A 20991-nucleotide genomic window follows, 5' to 3' on the forward strand; every position below is an offset into this window, starting at 1 on the left:
GCTATCCTCCTCACTATTTACCACCCCACCAAATTTCATGTCATCTGTGAACTTACTGATCAACACCGCCCCCACCCCCTACATTCAAGTATAAATCAAGTCTAAATCTGTGCCAAGTTCTGCCATTTGGATTAAGAAATGTCCCAGCCACCTTACAAAAGCTGCTAAACCAGGTTGGCCTACCCAACTTTGTAGTGTACCTGGATGACCTGTTAGTATATAGTGACACTAGGAGGGACCACCTAGACCAATTAGAAGTCCTCTTTCAACGATTACAGTCAACTGATTTATTGGTAAATCTCACAAACAGCGTGTTTGCTAAAGCTCAGGTAACCTACCCAGGGCATGTCATGGGTCAAAGGTAGGTGTTTCCCAGAGCAGCAAAGGTGCAGACATTACTAGATTTTCCTGTCCCCATAAATAAATGGGAAAAATATGATTTTTGGGGACATGTGGGCTCTACTGCAAGTTTGTCCCAAATTTCAGCACTCTAGCTACCTCACTGACAGACTTGTTACAGAAAATAGTTAATGTGATCAGGGAGGTGTCAAACAGCTTTTAAGAGGCTGAAAACCATTTTAATTAATGAACCAGTGCTGGCGCTCCAAACTTTAACAAGCCATTTGAAGTGGCCATTAATGATCGTGACCTAGGTGTAGGAGACTTTCTGCTCCAAGATGATGAGTCAGGCATCGAGAGACCATTTGGACATTTCTCTGAAAAGTTAAACAGACACCAAATGAGATACTACACTGTGGCAAAAGAAACTCTGGCACTATTACTGGCTCTCAAACACTTTGAATTATATGTCCAAAATGGATATAAAGAGACTTTAGTTTATACAGATCACAACCCCTTGACACTTGTGGAGAAATTCAAAACCCAGAATGCAAGGCTATTTCAATGGATCTTGTTTTTAAAACCTTACCACCTAAAGATTACTCACATTGCAGGGAAAAAACAATGTGAGAGCTGATGCTTTATCCAGAATTTAACTCAGCACAGAACCACCTCAATACAAAAAAATAAACAGAGCATAGTTATAACAGTATAAGGTTGAGATGTGATTGATCGAGGATGAATGTATTTTTTTTTAATTACAACCTTACAATGAAAAGATCCTGTTGTCACATTTCATTTCATGTGGTGTGGAGGGGTTATTAAGATGTGCTTCATGCCAAATGATGACTTTTAATCCACCCACTGGTAAACTGAATTGAACTTTTAAAAACAGACTTTTTAAAAAAAACGTAGAGACTAAAGATATTTGAACACACAGCCCATGATGGCTAACCACAAGTTGCATTATTATACGTTCCACATTCCAATTAATTGCAGTGGAGTTAGTCTTTCTGCAAAATCCATTAAGTACAATGACTTCAGGGGAGTGTGAAGGACTCAACTTCAACTGTTAGAGGTGGGCCACTAAGTCTAATTGCTTGGAGAATGAAACCCTGGCTAAATTAACTTCCAGACATGAGCTAATGGAATACATGGAAAATTCCCTTTTTTGAATCCCCATGGCAGTTGGAGAAGGAAGGTCACATGACAAGCCAACACTTTGTATGTTTTGAACACATGTTTTTTTCAGCAGAAACTGAGAGCCAACAGCTTAGGAAGAAGACCTAAATGGGGTCCCTCCTGCCTCCTTTTTTCTCCAACCCACCTGGTAAGCTTTGAGCCCTGTTTGCTGACTGATCATTCAGGGATGCCATGCTACAGACAGAGATTTCTCAAAAGAATCCAACACAGCACTACCGTCTCCTGAAGAACAACCGACACAGTCGTCTACAAATTGAAATTGGTAGCATCGAGACCATGAAATTCAGCCTGAAGCCAGCTGAGTCACCAAATTACAGAATATATAGTCTTTTACTTTTTTTATGGACTCCAATTTGGCCAACCTATTCTTCCCCACTTTGTAATTTCTGTAATAAGTCTGTGCATATTTTATTGTTTTACTTAGATCAGTTTAAGTATAATAAAGCTAAATTCTTTCTTTGTTAAACTCAAGAAAACTTGTCCTATTGGTTCTTTTGTGATCGCAGCAGGTAAACAGTTAAATATTTGCTGAATTGGCAAGTATATATTTTTCAAATAAAATAACCTGTTGCAGTCAAATGAGGAGAGGGCAAAGAGGGGAGCCACTCGACCCCGCCTCACCTGGTCGTAACAACCACAAAAAAGAAAGTAAAGGTGACACCGGGCATTTTTGGTACATGCAACATGCACACCCTCATGGACAATGCCCCAGCCAACAGACCTGACAGAAGAACTGCTCTTGTCGGTAGAGACCTGGCTAGGTATAACGTCCAGATCACTGCAATTAAGACTAATCGAGGAGATACTGATATGGTGTTTGCAGTTAGATGGCTCCGGGATAAATGCCAAGCACAGAACGTGGACCTCAAAACCATGTTTGTTGACCTGACCAAGGTCTTTGACACAGTCAGTTGTGAGGGCCTTGGGAAGGTATTGGAGGAATTCAGCTGCCCTGTGAAATTCATTACAATGCTTTGACAGTTCTATGATAGCATGGTCACACATGTCCTGGATGATGATGAATCTTCTAACCCATTTCTAGTCACTAATGGTGTTAAAGACCAGCTGACTGCTGGTGCCAACCCTTTTCAGAATGTTTTCTCTTTTATGCCCTTTGATGCTTTTCATGATGGCGATCCTGTCATCGAAATCAGACATTGCAAGGTCGGGAAGCTGTTCAATCTGAGACAACTCCAGACAAAGACCAAGGTTTCCAAGGACATACTTCATGATTCCCTATTTTCCCATGACTGACAACTAGCTGCCACTTCAGAGCTGGACATATAATGTAGCATGGACTTATTCTCCAATGTATGCGACAGCTCCAGCGTTACAAAGAAAACTTAAGTCATGTACCCAGCCTGCTCCAGAAAAGCCCCATCTTGAGCCCAAGGTTTCAGTCCATAACCAGAACCTGTCAGCAGTGGATAAATTCACTTATCTAGGCAGCACACTCTCTTGAGTTGTCTATATTGACGATGAGACATGTGCAAGAATTCCAAAGCAAGTCTAGCCATCAGCAGGCTTCAAACATCAGACTGGGGACAAAGAGGAGTAAGTCTGTCCACCAAACTGAAAGCCTATAGAGCAATATTCCTGCTCTCTCTGCTCTATACATGCAAGACTTGGACTGTGTACCAGTATAATGCCAAGAAGCTCAACCACTTTCACTTCAGCTAACTTCAGAAACTTCTGAAGATCAGATGGCAGGACAAAGTACCAAACACTGAGGTGCTCATCCAAGCTGGCATACCAAACATCCACACCATTTTGAGACAGTCACAACTGAGTTGGACTGGTCATGTAGCCAGAATGCCTGACACTTGGTTACCAAAGCAAATTTTCTATGGCGAATTTGAGTCTGGAGTGCGCTTTCATGGTCATCAAAAGAAGCGTTACAAGGACACTCTGAAGAATTTTGATATTATCTTCGAGTCCTGGGAGAAACTTTCCAGTTTAACCAAATAAAAAATGGTGCGCTTCCTTCAAAAACGAACGCATATCACAGGCAGAGAGAAAACGCAAGGAGAGGAACTCCTGAACCAGCAACTCGTCCAAAACTCAATTGTCTAGGGTGTCCTGTCCTATTTGCAGCAGAACCTTTCGGGCGCAGACCGGCCTTAACAATCACTATGTACCCACTGGAACCCTACCAAACAGCCCAGATGATGAATGTGGTCATCTTCGCCTCGAAGGATGAACAAGAATCATGAGCCCTGCATGTAAGTCTAAACCATTGATACAAACCATAAACAGCAAGGGACCCAGCACTGAGCCCCACAGAACCCTACTGAAAACATTCTTCCACTCACAAAAATATCCGGCAACCATAACCCTTTGCTCCCTGCCACTGAGCTAAATTTGGATCTAACTTGCCACTTTACTTTGGATCCCATGAGCTTTTAATTTTTTGACCGGTCGGCCATGTGGAACCATGTTAAAAGCCTTGATTAAATCTATGTAAATTATATCAAATATGCTACCCTCAATGACCCTCTAAATATCTCCTCAAAAAAATTCAATCATTTTATTCAGACACAACCTTCCCTTAACAAGTTCCTGCTGACTGTCTTTGATTAATCCATGCCTCTCTAAATGATGATTAATACTGTCTCCAGAATTTTTTCAAATAAATTGCCCCTCACCAATGTTACACACAATGTATGAACTGTTTTTGTGTGGTTGTAAATCAGTATTCATTGATAGAATGGAAATGGGGAGGTGATGGTGTAGTGGTATTGTCGCTGGACTAGTAATCCAGGGACCCAAGGTAATGCTCTGGGGGACCAGGGTTTGAATTCAATAAAAATTTGGATTTAAAAAAGTCTAGTGATGACCATGTTGTTAAAAACCCATCTTATAACTCCAAACCCCATAGCAATATGTTTGACTCTTAAATGCCCTAGCAAGCCACTCAGTCGTAACAAACCGCTACAAAATCACAAAAAAGGAATGAAACCAGACAACCACTGGAAATGACAATGGCAATCTCAGCCCTGTTGACCCTGCAAAGTCCTCATTACTAACATCTGGGGGCTAGTGCCAAAGTTGGGAGATCTGTCTCACAGACTCGTCAAGCTAGTCATGTAACAGCCTGACTCACGGAATCATACCTTACAGATAATGTCCCAGACACCACCATCACCAGCCCTGAGTATGTCCTGTCCCACTGGCAGAGCAGACCCAGCAGAGGTGGCAGCACAGTGGTATACAGTGGGGAGGAAGTTACCCTGGGACTCCTCAACATCGACTCCGGACCCCATAACATCTCATGGCACCAGGTCAAACATGGGCAAGGAAACCTCCTGCTGATTACCACTTACCGCTCTCCCTCAGCTGATGAATCAATACTCCTCCATGTTGAACGCCATTTGGAGGAAGCACTGAGGGTGGCAAGGGCCTGAAATGTACTCTGGGTGGGAGACTTCAATGTCCATCACCAAGGGTGGCTTGGTAGCACCACTACTGACCGATCTGGCTGAGTCCTAAATGATATAGTTGCTAGACTGGGTCTGCGACAGGTGGTGAAGGAATCAACAAGAGGGAAAAACATACTTGACCTCATCCTCACCAACCTGTCTGATGCAGATGAATCTGTCCATGACAGTATTGGTAGGAGTGATCACCGCATGGTCATTGTGGAGACAAAAGTCCTGCCTTCACATTGAGGATACCCTCCATCGTGTTGCGTGGCACTACCACCGTGCTTTTGAACAGATCTAGCAACTCAAGACTGGGCATCCATGAGGCGCTGTGGGCCACAAGCAGCAGCAGAATTGTATTCGAAGACAATCTGTAACCTCATGGTCCGGCATGTCCCCCACTCTACCATTACCATCAAGCCAGAGGATTAACTCTGATTCAATAAAAAGTGCAGGAGGGCATGCCAGGAGCAACACCAGGCATACCTAAAATTGAGGCATTAACCTGGTGAAGCTATAACACAGGGTTACTCGAGTGCCAAAAAGCATAAGCAGCAAGTGATAGATAGGGCTAAGTGATCCCACAACCAACGGATCAGATCTAAGCTATGCAGCCCTGTCACATCCAGTCGTGAATGGGGGTGGACAATTAAACAATTCACTGGAGGAGGATGCTCCACAAGTATCCCCACCCTCAATGATGGAGGACCCCAGCACATCAGTGCAAAAGATAAGACTGAAGCATCGGCTACAATCTTCAGCCAGAAGTGCCGAGTGGATGATCCATCTCGGCTTCCTTCGGAGGTCCCCAGCATCACAGATGCCAGTCTTCAGCCAATTTGATTCACTCCATGTGATATCAAGAAATGGCTGAAGGCACTGGATACTGCAAAGGCTATGGGCCCTGATGACATTCTGGCAATAGTACTGCAGACTTGTGATCCAGAACTAGCCGTGCCCCTAGCCAAGCTGTTCCAGTACAGCTACAATACTAGCATTTACCCGGCTATGTGGAAAATAGCCCAGGTACATCCTGCACAAAGAAAGCAAGACAAATCCAACCCAGCCAATTGTTGCCCCACCAGTCTACTCTCAATCATCGGTAAAGTAATGGAAGGGGTCATAAACAATACTATCAAGCGGCACTTGCTTAGCAATAACCTGCTCACTGATGCTCAGTTTGGGTTCCTCCAGCGCCATTCAGCCCCTGACCTCATTACAACCTTGGTTCAAACATGGACAAAAGGGTTGAACTCCCGAGGTGAGGTGAGAGTGACTATCCTTGACATCAAGGCCGCATTTGACCGAGTGTAGCATCAAGGACTAGAACTGACGTCATGAGGAAAACTCTCTGCTGGTTGGAGTCATACCTAGCACAAAGGAAGATGGTTGTGGTTATTGGAGGTCAGTCATCTCAGCTCCAGGACATCACTGCAGGAGTTCTTCAGGGTAGTGTCCTAGGCTCAACCATATTCAGCTGCTTCATCAATGACCTTCCTTCCATTATAAAGTCAGAAGTGGGGATGTTCGCTGATAATTGCACAATGTTCAGCACCATTCACGACTCCTCAGATGCTGAAGCAGTGCATGTCCAAATGTAGCAAGAACTGGACAATATTCAAGCTTGGGCTGACAAGTGGCAAGTAACATTGGCACCACACAGTGGCAGGCAATAACCATCTCTAACAAGAGAAAATCCAACCATCGCCCTCGATGTTCAATGACATTACCATCACTGAATCCCCCACTATCAACATCCTGGGTGTTATCATTGACCAGAAACTGAACTGGACTATCCATATAAATACTGTGGCTTGAAGAGCATGTCAGAGGCTAGGAATCGTGCAATGAATAAACCCCCTCCTGACTCCCCAAAGCCTGTCCACCATCTACAAGGCACAAGTCAGGAGTCTGATGGAATACCCCCCACTTGCCTGGATGAGTGCAGCTCCCACAACACTCAGGAAGCATGACAGCATCCAGGACAAAGCAGCCCGCTTGATTGGCACCACATCCACAAACATTCACTCCCTCCACCACCGATGCAGTTAGCAGCAGTGTGGACCATCTACAAGATGCACTGCAGAAATTCACCAAGGCTCCTTAGACAGCACCTTCCAAACCCACTGCCACTACCATCTAGAAGGACAAGTGCAGCAGATAAATGGGAACACCACCGCCTGGAAGTTCCCCCCCAAGACACTTACCTTCCTGACTTGGAAACATATCGCCGTTCCTTCGTGGTCGTTGGTGCAAAATCCTGGAACTCCCTTCCTAACAGCACTGTGGGTGTACCTACACCACATGGACTGCAGTGGTTCAAGAAGGCAGCTCACCAGCACCTTTTCAAGGGCAACTAGGATGGTCAATAAATGCTGGCACAGCCAGCAAAGCCCACATTCCATGTATGGATTAAAAAAAAACCCTTACTGCTCATGAATAATCCTGGTTGTTTCAGGGTGCCTGGACTGCCACATTGGTACATTCAATGTTGTTCTCCCTCTGACAGTGCCGCACTCCCTGAATGCTGACCCTCTGACAGTGCAGTACTCCCTCAGTACTGATACTCTGACAGTGCAGCACTCCTTCAGTGCTGACCCTCTGACAGTGCAGCACTCCCTCAATGCTGACCCTCTGACAGTGCAGCACTCCCTCAGTACTGACCCTCTGACAGTGCAGCACTCCCTCAGTACTGACCCTCTGACAGTGCAGCACTCCCTCAGTACTGACACTCTGACAGTGCAGCACTCCCTCAATGCTGACCCTCTGACAGTGCAGCACTCCCTCAGTACTGACCCTGTGGGAAGCCAGTCAAACCCACAAAGCTGAGCACCTTCTCCCTGACTGGTACCATCAGAGGCAGAGCTGACATAATTATAAAGCAAAATATGAGGGTGCTGGAAACAGGAAATAAAAACAGAAAATGCTGGAAATACTTAGCAGGCCTCATAGCATCTGTGGAGGGAGAAACAGACCGGGATTTTCTGTGCCCACTGGTGTTGGGTGTGTTGGGTAGTGTGAGCAGACAATATGGTGAGAAGGCCAAAAATTGGTTTCACAACATCATGAAACCAGTTTGCGATTGTCCGCTCAGCCTGTCAATGGCAGGCTGCCTTCCCCGCCATCAGGAGTCGGAAACCTCATTGTAAACCATTAGCATATCATTATAGGGCCAGCCTGCCGGACTCACCACCCACCCCCACTGGATTGTCTGCCCATGTTGGAGGGAAAACACGCCGGTGTAGAACATGTCTTGACAACTGTGACCTGCAGAAGTCGGGACTTAGCACCAGGACCTTGTTCACATCGCAGATATCCGAGGAGCAGAAGATGCTGGAGCCCAACAACAATGGGATCCTGGAGGAACGTCCATGCATGCTGGGTGGATTCTCATGGACATGGCTCTGCTGCGAAGCAGCTCACAGAAGTTGGAAAGTCACCGTTGATACTCACAATGGATGATGGTCAAGGGGGTGGGAAAGGAAGGTCTAGGGTCAATTGAGAGAGGAATGAAGGTGTCAGGGGGTGAAGTCGGGAGGTGGGGTTGGGAGGGGAAGAATGAAGGTGTTGTCAGGCGAGGTTGGGAGGGGAAGAATGAAGGTATTGGGGGGTGAGGTTGGGAGGGGAAGAATGAAGGTGTTGGGGGGTGAGGTCAGGAGGTGAAGAATGAAGGCGTTGGGGGGTGAGGTTGGGAGGGGAAGAATGATGGTGTCGGAGGGGGCGAGGTCAGGAGGGGGGAATTAAGGTGTCAGGGGAGTGAGGTTAGGAGGGGGGAGGGAATACGGGGGGAGGAGGGTGTAACGGGGAAATGATGGCAATTGGGGAGGTAGGTGTAAGGGGCATGGAAAGTGTAAGGCAAGGAGTTCAGAGCGGGGAAGGAGTGCAGAGAGGGGAGGGAGTCCAGCGGGAGGAAGGAATGTGGAGAGGGGTGGGAGTCCGGGGGCAGGAAGGAGTGTGGAGAGGGGAAGGAATCTGGAGGAGGAAGGAGTGTGGAGAGCAGAATGATTAAGAGTGAAGGAAGGAGTAAAGCTGGAGGAAGGAGTGAGGGTGTCTGAGCGAGTCAGGAAGGGGGAAGGAATAAAGCTGGAGGAAGAAGTGAGACTGGAGGAAAAGGTAAGGCTGGAGGAAGGAGTCGGGAGGGGGGAAGGACTAAGGGTGACGGAATAAGCAAGGGTGTCTGAGGGATTCAGGGAGGGAGAGGGACTAAGCGGGCATAGCCCTGTGGGGGGGCATTGGAGGACTAAGAGAAGGAAAGGGCCCAGAGGGGGGAAGGGGTTCTTGGGGGAAGGAGTCCAGGGGAGGGAAGGGGTCTGGAGGAGGGAAGGGGTCTGGGGTGAAGGAGCCCAGAGGGGGGGTGTACAGGTGAAAGTGCAAGGGAGGGGTCTTATGGGTCCATGACTGCCTCCTGGAGAGCAAACTAAAGGTGGGTGTGGTATGAGGGAATAGTGGGAATGACCACGAGCAGAGCGAGGCAGTAGGGGGGGAGGGTGAGAGTTTGACGGTAGCGGTAGGAGGGACTGTGAGGGTGGTTGGTGGGGACTCGGAGGCAGGCATGGACGTTTGGGGTGGGAAGGAGGAGGTCGGGGAGGTGAATATGGTTGGGGGTGGGATTTTCAGGAAGGATGGGAACGTGCATGTTCACCTGGACATCCCCGAAGGAAAAGGGTTGTGGCTGGTAGGTCATGGAAAGGAGGTGGAAGGTGATGCCAGGGGGGTCAACTGTGATGGGGGAAAGGAAATGGGTGACTGGGAGAGGGGAAAAGGCAGCGGAGCTTACGAGAAAGTGAATCCCGATCAGGCTGTCCAAATCAAAAGTGAAACGAAAGTCATGTTGGGTGAGATCAGGTGCTGCATGGGAGTGTGATCTTTAGGTGGGCAGAGATGCAGGTCAGCTCAGATGGACAACTGAAAGCGAATGCCAGCAGGCAGCATTCAAAATGTTCAGGACATTGAGGTAAGTATGATACGTGAAGGATCCGTGTGCTTGGGAGATTGCTTGCATGAGGCACACACACATTTCTCCCTCCAGAATCACTCGTTGGCCAGCTGCTCCCTCTGCAGTAACAGAGGACGAGGCTGAGGGGCTCACAAGCAAAGGGTACTCGGAGGGAGAGGATAACCTCTGAGATTCCTGAGTGGATGACCCAGGGGTGTCCTCCGCTCTTCAGGTGCCCGGGGACCCTGGCCTGATTCCTTGAGGAGAATGAACGCATGGAGGGATGACGGGGTGCCCCATTTCCCTCTTGCATTGTCACTGCAGGAACTCACCCATGGCTCCCACGATGGAGTGCAGGTCTGCACATATCTCCACGTTCTGCTGGAACAGGGTCTCCGCGGCATCTGCCATCCTCCCCATGGAGACGTACATGTGGGCACCACTTCATCAGAGAGCTGGTGGACACACTCCTCCTGACTCGCATGCCACTCTGCTGAAGGCTTTCAACAGCTCTATGTGATGTTCCCCCACCTTCTGCTGACTCTCCACAATGAGTTGGAAGACAAAATCTAGAGGCTCGTCATCTGACTCAGGCCCCACAGATGCCTGATCCCCAGTGGTCTTCAGAGTGACAGGGAGCTCGCATGAACCTGCCTCCTGCTGCTGCTGCTGCGGGCATGTGTCTGTGTAATGACCACCAGATTGTGAACATGAGCCCGCTCTAGATCTAAGTTCTACTAAGTTGTGTGTCTCTGTGCTGGTGCAGGGTGTGGATAAGTGCAGAGATGGGTCTTCCAGGCTGCTTATTTCCAGTTCTTCAATGGAGGAAGAGTCTTCTTGGCTAGAGGTGTGGACGTGGATTGAGCTGAGGGACTGGCTGGTTGAGAGTGTTGGTCGGTTGGCAGAGCTCCTTGTGAACCGAAGTAGAGATAAGTAGTGCATGGCAGTAGAGTCAAAGGCAGGAGAGAGAGAGCACTCACATTTGCATTGAGAGAGGGATGATGTGATGCAGGATCCATACGAGGGTGTTTTCCGTCAACCTCACCATCACCGCAGGCATGGTCCATGTCCTCACCAGTCAGCATGATAGCACACTCCATAAAGTGAGTGAGGGGCCTAATGTGCACCACTTCACCCCCCGGTCTGGGACCTCTTCCCTCCTGATATGAGCAGGCTTCTCCTGCATGAAAACAGCTGGAGAGAGTGTGAGCAGGACACATGGCACAGCGTGGAATATTTGTGTGGTGAGCGGAGCCATGGACAGGATGAGGATGTGAGCTCAAGAGAGTGTGAGCCTGATGGAGATGTGAGGGTGTGTGTGAGAGTTAGTGGTGTTGTCCCTTGAGGCATGAGATCCCTGTGGATGTGTGATGGGTTTGTGAGTGTGTGAGTTGAGGGCGATGAGAAGAGTGAATTACCTTGGTGGAATGGATTCATCCTGCAGTGGCACTGAGTAGCTGTCTTCTTTTGCAGGGCATTGGCACTGACCACTGCTGCAACCGCCTCCCAAGCCACATTAGTGAGTTGCTGCCCATCCTGTGGCCAGAGTGGGGGCCATGATTTCTTTGCAGCAGTTGTGGTTTGGAAGAACTGAGAGGTGTGTGCCCGGCTGGACTTTAAATATGGTGCCCAGCGTAATGAGGTGGTGAGGTGATGGCGTGGAGGGTGATTGAGAGCCCACCCGCCATTGAAACGGCATGTTTCCCAGGAATGCATAATTTAAAGCGGCGGGCTTGGGACAATACGGAGTGAAAAGCAAGCATTGTGGCCGATGGTACTGCTACCACACTTAGTGCAAATCTGGGACAATTCTGCCCACAGGGTTAACATCTCAGGTCAGTGACCTTTCATCAGAACATTAACTCTGTTTCCCTCTCCACTGATGCAGCCATCGGCTGAATATCTGCAGCGTTTTCTGTTTTTATTTCAGGTTCCCAGTGCCCACAGTTTTGTCCGGATGCAGCAAGGTGGAGTGCTTAACTCTGAGAATTTTGTAAGTGAAGGAATTCAACGTAGGGCGGGAAGAGATGCTGTCTGGTCTTTTGCAAAAAGGCTCCAGAGAAGGAGCCAAAGACAGCGAGATCTGACAGATGAAAGCTGGAGGCACTAATTAGGTGAGCAGATAGGTAGGTGATTGGTGGGTTTTAAGTTCTTTTTTCCCTCTCTAAACTGGGACAGTAGTTCAAACTGGTACTGGGAAGATGTACGTAGGTGAATTAAATTTATAGAGTAACTAGTTGAACTCCATAACACACCTCCAAAAATTGTTCAGTAATACTTCTAAACTTGAAACCTAATTACTTAAATAAAACAAAGCAGCTCAGGTAATGTATTGCAACTGCAGCATGTGGGAGGTAGTGGACATCAGTGTGATACACAGCAGCCACATCTGCAGTGTCTGCAGCTCAAGGAGCTTCAGTTCTGAGTTGATGAGCTAGAGCCTGAACTTCATATACTGTGATGTATCAGGGAGGGGAGATGTTACCTGGATACTTTGTCCCGGATTCAGTCACAACCTTTAGGCTAGTCCTTCAGATTTGGTCCATGATCAGGGATAGGCGAGTGTGACTGCAAGTAAGGCAGGTATGGGAATCCATAAGGTAGCAATGGAAGAGACATTAGTCCTTGCAATTGTCCAACAGGTTCGAGGTTCTTGCAGCTTGTATGGCTGAGAGCAGGGACTGCAGAGGAGGTGAGCAAACTGACCATGGCGCAATGGTGCAGGGGGCTGTTCAAGTGGGGGGGGTAAGTGGGTAGTGAATAGGGGACATTATAGTTAGGGGACAGATGCTATCCTGTGTTTCCTGCCCGGTGCCCGAGTTAAGGACATCTCTTTGGGGCTGGAGAAGAACTTGGAGTGGAAGGCGAAGGGTCCAGTTGTTGTTGTCCATGTGGAAACCAACAAGGCAGGTATGGCTAAGATAGAAGTTCTGCTGAGGGAGTGTAAGCAGCCAAGAGCTGAAGTAGAAAGCAGTTCCACAAAGGTAATATTCTCTGGATTACTAACTATGCCACAAGCCAATTGACAAAGAGTACATATGATCAGAATTGAATGTGTAACTCAAAGATTGTGGGAGAAATGGGATTTGATTCATGGGGCACTGGCACCAGTACTGGGGAAAGAGGGAGCTGTTGGGACAGTTTTCACCTGAATTGAGCTGGCACCAGTCTACTGGCAAGTCATATAATTAGATCTGTAGAGGGGGCTTTAAACCAAATAATGGTGGGGGAAAGGTTCACGTGAGGTAAAATTTGGAAAGCTGAAGACAAGGTAATAGTGCAGGATGGCAATACAGGTAATGTTAACCAGATTGTGATAGGAATGGACAAAGCTTACAAATATAAGAGTGCACCAGAAAATAAGGTTCGAGAAGGGGAAATAGTAAAAAGACAGAATTAAAGGCTCTTTATCTGAATGCACACGGCAATTATTAAAGGATGGATGAATTGATAGCATAAATAGAAATAAATGTGAATAACATCATAGCCATTACAGAAACATGGTTGCAAAGTGAGTATGGCAAGGACCTGAATATTCTAGGTTATTTGACATTTTGGAAAGAGAGGAAGGAAGGAAAAGGAGGTGGGTAAGCTCTGTTATGTAAAGGGTAAAAACAGTCCGGTAGTGAGAAATGAGTTTGGTTTGAAGGATCAAGATCTAGGGCAGAATCGTCCACTCCCGTTGGCGTCAAACATCATGGTGGGCAGGGAGGGGTCAATTTGGCAGGAGGGGTAGAAATTGGTTTCACGCTAGTGTGAAAGCACAGCAGGATCATCTGATGGTGTCAACCATGACGAAATGTGAATCCCGCTGGAGGCCGTCGTGAACCCGATTTGCAACCCAGTAATGGGATGCAAGTAAGGCTCAACCGGAATCACGTCCCTCCCCGCCGCCCCCATGCCTGATTTATTATTATGCCGGCGTGAAACCATGCCAGTTCAGAACACATCTGGACAACTGTGACATGTGGAAGTCGGGACTTACTGTTAGGATCTTGATCAGATTGCAGACAACATAGGAGCAGAAGATGGTGGAGCCCCATAGCTACCAGACCCTGGAGGAACATGGGCATCGCATGCTGGGTGGATTCTCATGGACATTCCTCCACTGCAAAGCAGCTCATGGTAGGCGGGAGGTCTCCATTGATGCTTCGGAACATCACAGTCTTGGCCAGGGGCTGCTACGGATTATAGGTGAGGTGGGGGGAGAGGAAGGTCCAGCTGTGAGTTGGAGAGGAATGCCTAGGTTTGACTGGGAGAGGAAGGGGCACCGGGGTGATGAGGTTAGTGGCGGGATGAAGGTGGGGGGATGAAGGTGGGGGGGAGGGGTCAGGTTGTGGGGGGGGAACAAAGGTGCTGGAGGGTGAGGTTGGGAGTGGGGACAAACATGTCGGGAGGGTGAAGTTGCGGGGGGGTTGCGGGGGGGGGAAATGTGTCGGGAGAGTGAGGTGGGGGGAAGAATGAAGGTGTAGGGGGGCAACGAAGCTTTCGGGTGGGTGAAGTTGTTATGGGGAACTAAGGTATCTGGGGGCTTGAGGTTAGAAGGGGGAATGGAGGTTTTTGGGGGGTGAGGTTGGGGGGGTTTGAAGGTGTTGGGCTGGTGAGGTTGGGAGGGGGAACCAAAGGTAGCGGTGGGGGGTGAGGTTGGAAGAGAGGTTGAAGGTGTCGAGGGGCTGAAGTTGGAAGCGGGGGAACAAAATTGTCAGAGGGTGAGGTTGGAAGGGCGGGGACAAAGTTGGAAGTGGGGCTGAAGGTGTTGGGGGGCAAGGTTGGAAGAGGGGGAAAATATGTGGGGGGATTAGGTTGGGGGGGGTGAGGGTGTCGGGGGTGAGGTTGAGAGTGGGGAGGAAGGAGCACAAGGGGTGGAGGGTGTAACGGGGGAGAATGCAGCAAGTGGGGAGATAGATGTAAGAAGGGAGGAAGTTTGGAGGGGGCAAGGAGTTTGGAGGGGGGAAGGAGTTTGGAGGGGGGAAGGTGTCCTGGGGGAGGAGAGAGTTTGGAGTTGGGGAGAAGGTGTCTGGGAGGATGCAGTAAGGGTGGAGGCAGAGAAAGGGTGGAGGAGGGAGTAAGGTGGGGGGGGTGGTGATGTCCAGGTGAATGTGCAAGGGAGGAATCTGTGGAGATAATGACTGCCTCCTGGGGAACGAACTGAAGGTGGGTGTGGTAGGAGGGGTTGGTGAGCATGGGAGGGGACAGAAGGAGCCGGTAGGATGGATGGTGACGCTGCTTTAATAGCGGTAGAAGGGATGGTGTAGGTGGTTGGCGGGGACTCGGAGGCAGACACGGCCCCTGGGGGTGGGAAGAAGGAGGTCGGGGAGGTCAATGTGGATGGGGGTGGGGGATTCTCAGGAAGGTAGGGAACGTGCACATTCACCTGGACATCCTGGAAAGAAAAGGATTCGTATTGGTAGGTGACAGTGGGGAAGTGGAAAGTGATGCCAGGAGTGGGGTGGGGTGGTGGGGGGGGGGTGGTGTCAACAGTGATGGGGGGAAAGACATGGGTGACTGGGGGAGGGAAAAGGACAGGGGAGTTGATCCAAAACTTCACTACTGCAATTGTTGTCAAAATCAAAAGTAAGCAGAGTCTTGTATTGGATGGGCACAGGTGTAGCATTGGAGTGTGGTCAGCGGGTGGGCGGAAATGCAGGTCAGCTCAGATGGACAACTGAAAGAGAACCCCAGCAGGCAGCATTGAAAATGCTTGGGACAGTAAGATGAGTGTGATGTATGAAGGCTCCATGTGTTTGGGAGAATGCTTGCACAAGGCTCCGAAAGGCCCTGCCATGCACACACTTCTCACTCCAGAGTCACTCGTGGTTTGGCTGTGTGCAGCCGCACTGCTAGTTGGAGGGATGCAGCAGGAGGACTCGTGAAGCTTGTCAATGAAGCTGAAATACAATATTACACATTCACAGAATTGCAGAATCAATTCAGTGGAAGTGAATATATTTTCAGATTATTAAGTGACAAAATGTGTTTGCCCATGCAACCACTTGTGAGCAGAATTTCTTAACTTTTCTAGGCCTACCATTTCTTCTAGGTGCTGCCCTGACATCCGCAGCAGAGGTGGAAACAGCCTGTGCAATGGTTGGCCCTGTTGCCTCTGATGACTTTGGCTTGTGTCGTCTGGAGAGCCGAGGCCTTGAGGGCCCCGGTTTGCTTTGGCTGTCCTCCTGTGGGCCAGCTGCTCCCTCTGTGATGACAGAAGATGAGGTTGAGGGGGTCACAGGCAAAGGGAACAGACAGCCTCTGAAATTCCTAAATGGATGACCCAGGGGTGTCCAGCAGCCACTCCTCCTCCCTTTGGGTGCCTGAGCACCCCGGCCTGACTCCTTGAGTGGGAGGAGCACGTGGAAGGATGTCGACTGTGATGGATAAAGGTTCCGTGTGCTTGGGACAGTGCTTGCACGAAGATCAGAAAGGCCCTACAATACACACACAGATGATCTTACTGGCTCGATGGGCCGAATGGCCTACTCCTCCTAATTCTTATGATTTTCTGGCAGGTAAGTAAGCAGCTGTGAGGACTGAATATTTATTAGTCTATTTCCCTGAGATTGATGCAGCCACCTCAATTGCTGCTGTGCACTAGCCATGCTTTCACTGGCAAGTTTCAGGAAGCCGAGGAAACCTGGGGCCCTGATGTTCAACTCAAAAATGTGTGCTAATATTATTCCAATTGAGCGATTAACATATGTTAATGCCAACCCACCTTTCCTGAGGGCGTTGCAACACATAGCCTAATGTGCTGCAATGAAATGTGGAAGTTAGCAGGTTGGAGCTGGCTTCCTGACACACTGTCAATTTTGCCAATTTTAACTCCCCCCCCTGCACTCAAACCCATGCACTCCTGCGTATTAAATTCAGTTCAAAGTTTAATAATATGACTTCAGCTCTGCAGTGAAAGAGCCATTATTTCCATGTGAAAAGTAAGGAGACAAGATTGGGAAGCAGCAGCACTTAAAGTATGTTTTGGGGTAATTGGCTGGATTGGGTTTGTCCTTGCTTTTAAGGAATATCAGCATGACATCACTAGATGTCATGTCATGTGGGCCTATCGAAGTTTCACTTTTGCTTTGAGCAGAGCACAGAATCACAGCCCTGATGTCTTCAAGCTTTATACTTCTGTATAACTGTTATCATGTGCCTAGTCTTAATAAATGAATCCACAACATGTTTACCCAATTCCTTATGGGTGATTGGTGCCTTGTGTCTTGTACAGTAAATAAGTTCAAGATGCTATATCATTATAATAACATGACATGGTGATCAGTGGTGCTGAGATAGGTAGCAGCAATATTAAGTACAGATACAGACTTAGATTGTGCTACGTGGTGTGAGAACATCCTGGACAGTTTTGTCAGACTGCAATGAATTCACAGCATGGGAGACGGTTGAAAATGCAGCGTACCGACAGCAAAGAAAAGTTTTGGAGACACAGCGCCAAATTAATGCTCAAATAAAGAACTGGTAAGCAGATGGTTAAATTGCAGTACATAGCCTGTCAGTTCCCTAAGTGGGACAATGCATCAAGAGGACAAGAATCAGCGTAGTTCAGTCAAGAAAGGCGTGTGACCAAGATATGGGCCGGATCAATAATGAGCAAGGGAGAGTCAAACAAAAAACAAAAACAAAAAGTACCTCAGAAAAATTGGGCCAGAGAAGGCTGCGATTATAATGGGTGGCTTCGGGAATTGTTGAACAATAAATTGAATACAAAGCAAAGGCACAGTGGTGCATTCCTGCCACAGCGTGTATTTGTAGGTGGTGCTCATTACGACTGCAGCAATGTTATTCACTGAGCAAGACAAATCCCAGGGGGAAACTTGTCTTACTGATCATAACTTTTTTTGTACTTTGAAAACGAGGGAAAATTACTGATTCCAGAAGCATAGAATCCTAGTAACACTCTAAGGATTTTAAAATTAAAAGACTTATTAACAAAAAGAAAAATTTAAATACACAAGAGTAAAATTACACAGTTAAAACAGTCTTACAAAACATTCCCTCCCCAAAAAACCACTTGGTTAGAACACATAAGTAAACTACTTGGCAACAGCTCCCTTCTAGATCTTTAACCATAAAAATCAATAATATTACCCAAGGCAAAAACTGCTGCTACTTTAATGAAGTATACCGTATAACTTCTCACTCTCTTCCACTCTGCTGTGGAAACCTGTAGGAAGTTCAGAAGCAGCCCACTTTCTGAAAATAAAGACTTCTCTGGCTTGAAACTGGGTGGCTGCTTCAAATTCACAACTTTTGTCAGCACAGAGTTGGTCTCAGGACACCTGCCCCACATAGTGGCCTCAACTCAACTAAACATCTCGCTTAAATATCTTTCTTCTCCCCTTTCATCCTAGACTCCATTGTCCTAAGCACCTCTTTGAACTTAATTTTTCTAAAATTTAACATCTTTCATGTCTTCCTATTGCCTCCACTTTCAGGTCAAATAAAATTTAATAACCTTCTCTTGTTTACTTATGAAACCTTTGTAATTTGTAAAAGCCCCTTAAATTCCCTCTGAAATTTAAGAGCTGAAAAGTCAAGACCTTATGTATCACCTAATGCAAATTTTAAAACCCAAATTACTTACTTGTAATTCCAACTTCACCATAGTCTCTCATTACGCATGCATGCACCTAGAAACCTTTACCTTTCATCTCTCAGTTCCCACAGAGGAGCTGTCTTTACTAGCCTTCCCCCTGTTTATTACTCATGGATACAAACACACAGCTTTCTTTACAGAATACCACTATATTTTAAAATGTTAAAAAAAATAACATCCATCGTCACACCTCCCTCTATGCAAAAAAAGGAAACGTCATATTTCAAAAAGACATTTTCATTTTCTCAACCCACTTTCAATTACTTTATTATACTTATCTGAAAAAACTATTACACTTTGGTGTATGAAAAAATATTTAAAAAATTTTAATAAGAATAAAGGCCATTTCAGTACATTATCAATTTCCTAACATCCAAGCCCTTTTGAATTTAAGCACTTTTAAAAAAATGAATTCACGGGATGTGGGCTTCGCTGGCTGGGCCAGCATTTATTGCTCATCCCTAGTTGCCCTTGAGAAGGTGGTGGTGTGCTGACTTCTTGAACCGTTCCAGCCCATGTAGTGTAGGGACACCCACAGTGCTGTTAGGAAGGGAGTTCCAGGATTTTGACCCAGTCACAGTGAAGGAACAGCGATATATTTCCAGGTCAGGATGGTGAGTCACTTGGCGGGGAACTTCCAGGTGGTGGTGTTCCCATCTATTTGCTGCCTCTGTCCTTCTAGATGGTAGTGGTCGTGGGTTTGGAAGGTGCTGTCGAAGGAGCCTTGGTGAATTCCTGCAGTACATCTTGTAGATGGTACACACCGCTGCTGCTGTGCATCGGTGGTGGAGCGAGTGAATGTTTGTGGATGTTTGTGAAAGCGGGCTGCTTTGTCCTGGATGGTGTCAATCTTCTTGAGTGTTGTGGGAGCTGCACTCATCCAGGCAAGTGAAGAGTATCCCATCACACTCCTGACTTGTGCATTGTAGGTGGCGGACGGGTTTTGGGGAGTCAGGAGGTGGATTACTCATCGCACTATTTCTAGCCTCTGATCTGCTCTTGTACCATGGCATTTATATGGCTGGACAAATTCAGTTTCTGGTCAATGGAACCCCCAGGATGTCAAAAGTGGGGGATCCAGTGATGGTAATGCCATTGAACATCAAGGGGCAATGGTTGGATTCTCTCCTGCTGGAGGTGGTCATTGCCTGACACTTGTGTAGTGTGGATGTTACTTGCCACTTGTCAGTCCAAGCCTGGATATTGTCTAGGTCTTGCTGCATTTGGACATAGACTGCTTCAGTATTTGAGGAGTCGTGAAGGAAGGTCATTGATGAAGCAGCTGAAGATGGTTGGGTTGAGGACTCTACGCTGAAGAACTCCTGCAATGATGTCCCAAGCTGAGATGACTGACCTCCAACAACCACAACCATCTTCCTTGTGCCAAGTATGACTCCAACCAGCGGAGAGTTTTCCCCATGATTCCCATTGATACCAGCTTTGTTAGGCCTCCTTGATGCTACACTGTGTCAAATGCTGCCTTGATGTCAAGGGCAGTCACTCTCACCTCACCTCGGGAGTTCAGCTCTTTTGTCCATGTTTGAACCAAGGCTGTAATGAGGTCAGGAGCTGAGTGGCCCTGGAAGAACCCAAACTGGGCGTTAGTGAGCAGGTTATAGCTAAGCAAGTGCTGTTTGATAGCACTGTGGATAACTCCTTCTATTTCTTTCCTGATGATCGAGAGTAGACTGACGGGGTGGTGACTGTCTGGGTTGGGTTTGTCCTGCTTTCTGTGTGCAGGACATACGTGGACAATTTTCCACATAGTCGGGTAGATGCCAGTGTTGTAGATGTACTGAAACAGCTTGGCTAGTGGCGGAGCAAGTTCAGGAGCACAAGTCTTCAGTATTATTGCCGGAATATTGTCAGGTCCCATAGCCTTTGCAGTATCCAGTGCCTTCAGCCGTTTCTTGACATCATGTCAGGTGAATCGAATTGGCTGAAGACTGGCATCTGCGATTCTGGGGACCTCCGGAGGAGGCCAAGATGGATCATCCACTCGGCACTTCTGACTGAAGATTGTTGCATCTGCTTCAGCCTTAACTTTTGCACTGATGTGCTGGGCTCCTCCATCATTGAGGATGAGGATACTTGCAGAGCCTCCTCCTCCAGTAAGTTGTTTAGTTGTCCACCGCCTTCACGAAACAATGCTGCAGGACTGCAGAGCTTAGATCCGATCCGTTGGTTGTGGGATCGTATAACCCTGTATATCACTTGTTGCTTATGCTGTTTGGCATGCAAGTAGTCCTGTGTTATAGCTTCATCAGGTTGGCATCTCATTTTTAGGTATGCCTGGTGCTGCTCCTGGCATGCGCTCCTGCACTCTCCATTGAACTAGGGTTGATGCCCTGGCTTGATGGTAATGGTAGAGTGGGGGTTATGCCAGGCCATTGGGTTACAAATTGTCTTCGAGTACAACTCTGCTGCCGCTGATGGTCCACACTGCCTCATGGATGCCCAGTCTTGAGTTGCTAGATCTGTTC

General features: G+C 47.6%; 1 protein-coding gene across 1 annotated transcript in view; it reads left to right on the forward strand.

Annotated features, from left to right (window-relative positions):
• The first annotated feature begins 2226 nt into the window (after nucleotides 1-2226).
• necab1 (N-terminal EF-hand calcium binding protein 1) overlaps nucleotides 2227-20991 on the forward strand; it is a 326564-nt gene continuing 307799 nt past the window's right edge. Inside the window, exons 1-2 of the mRNA XM_078541237.1 lie at nucleotides 2227-2472; nucleotides 11831-11912. Of these exons, the coding sequence (XP_078397363.1) occupies nucleotides 2227-2472; nucleotides 11831-11912 (328 nt within the window). The remainder of the gene's footprint in view (nucleotides 2473-11830; nucleotides 11913-20991) is intronic.

This window comes from Cetorhinus maximus, chromosome 4 (assembly GCF_964194155.1).
Source record: "Cetorhinus maximus chromosome 4, sCetMax3.hap1.1, whole genome shotgun sequence".
Lineage (NCBI taxonomy): Eukaryota > Metazoa > Chordata > Chondrichthyes > Lamniformes > Cetorhinidae > Cetorhinus > Cetorhinus maximus.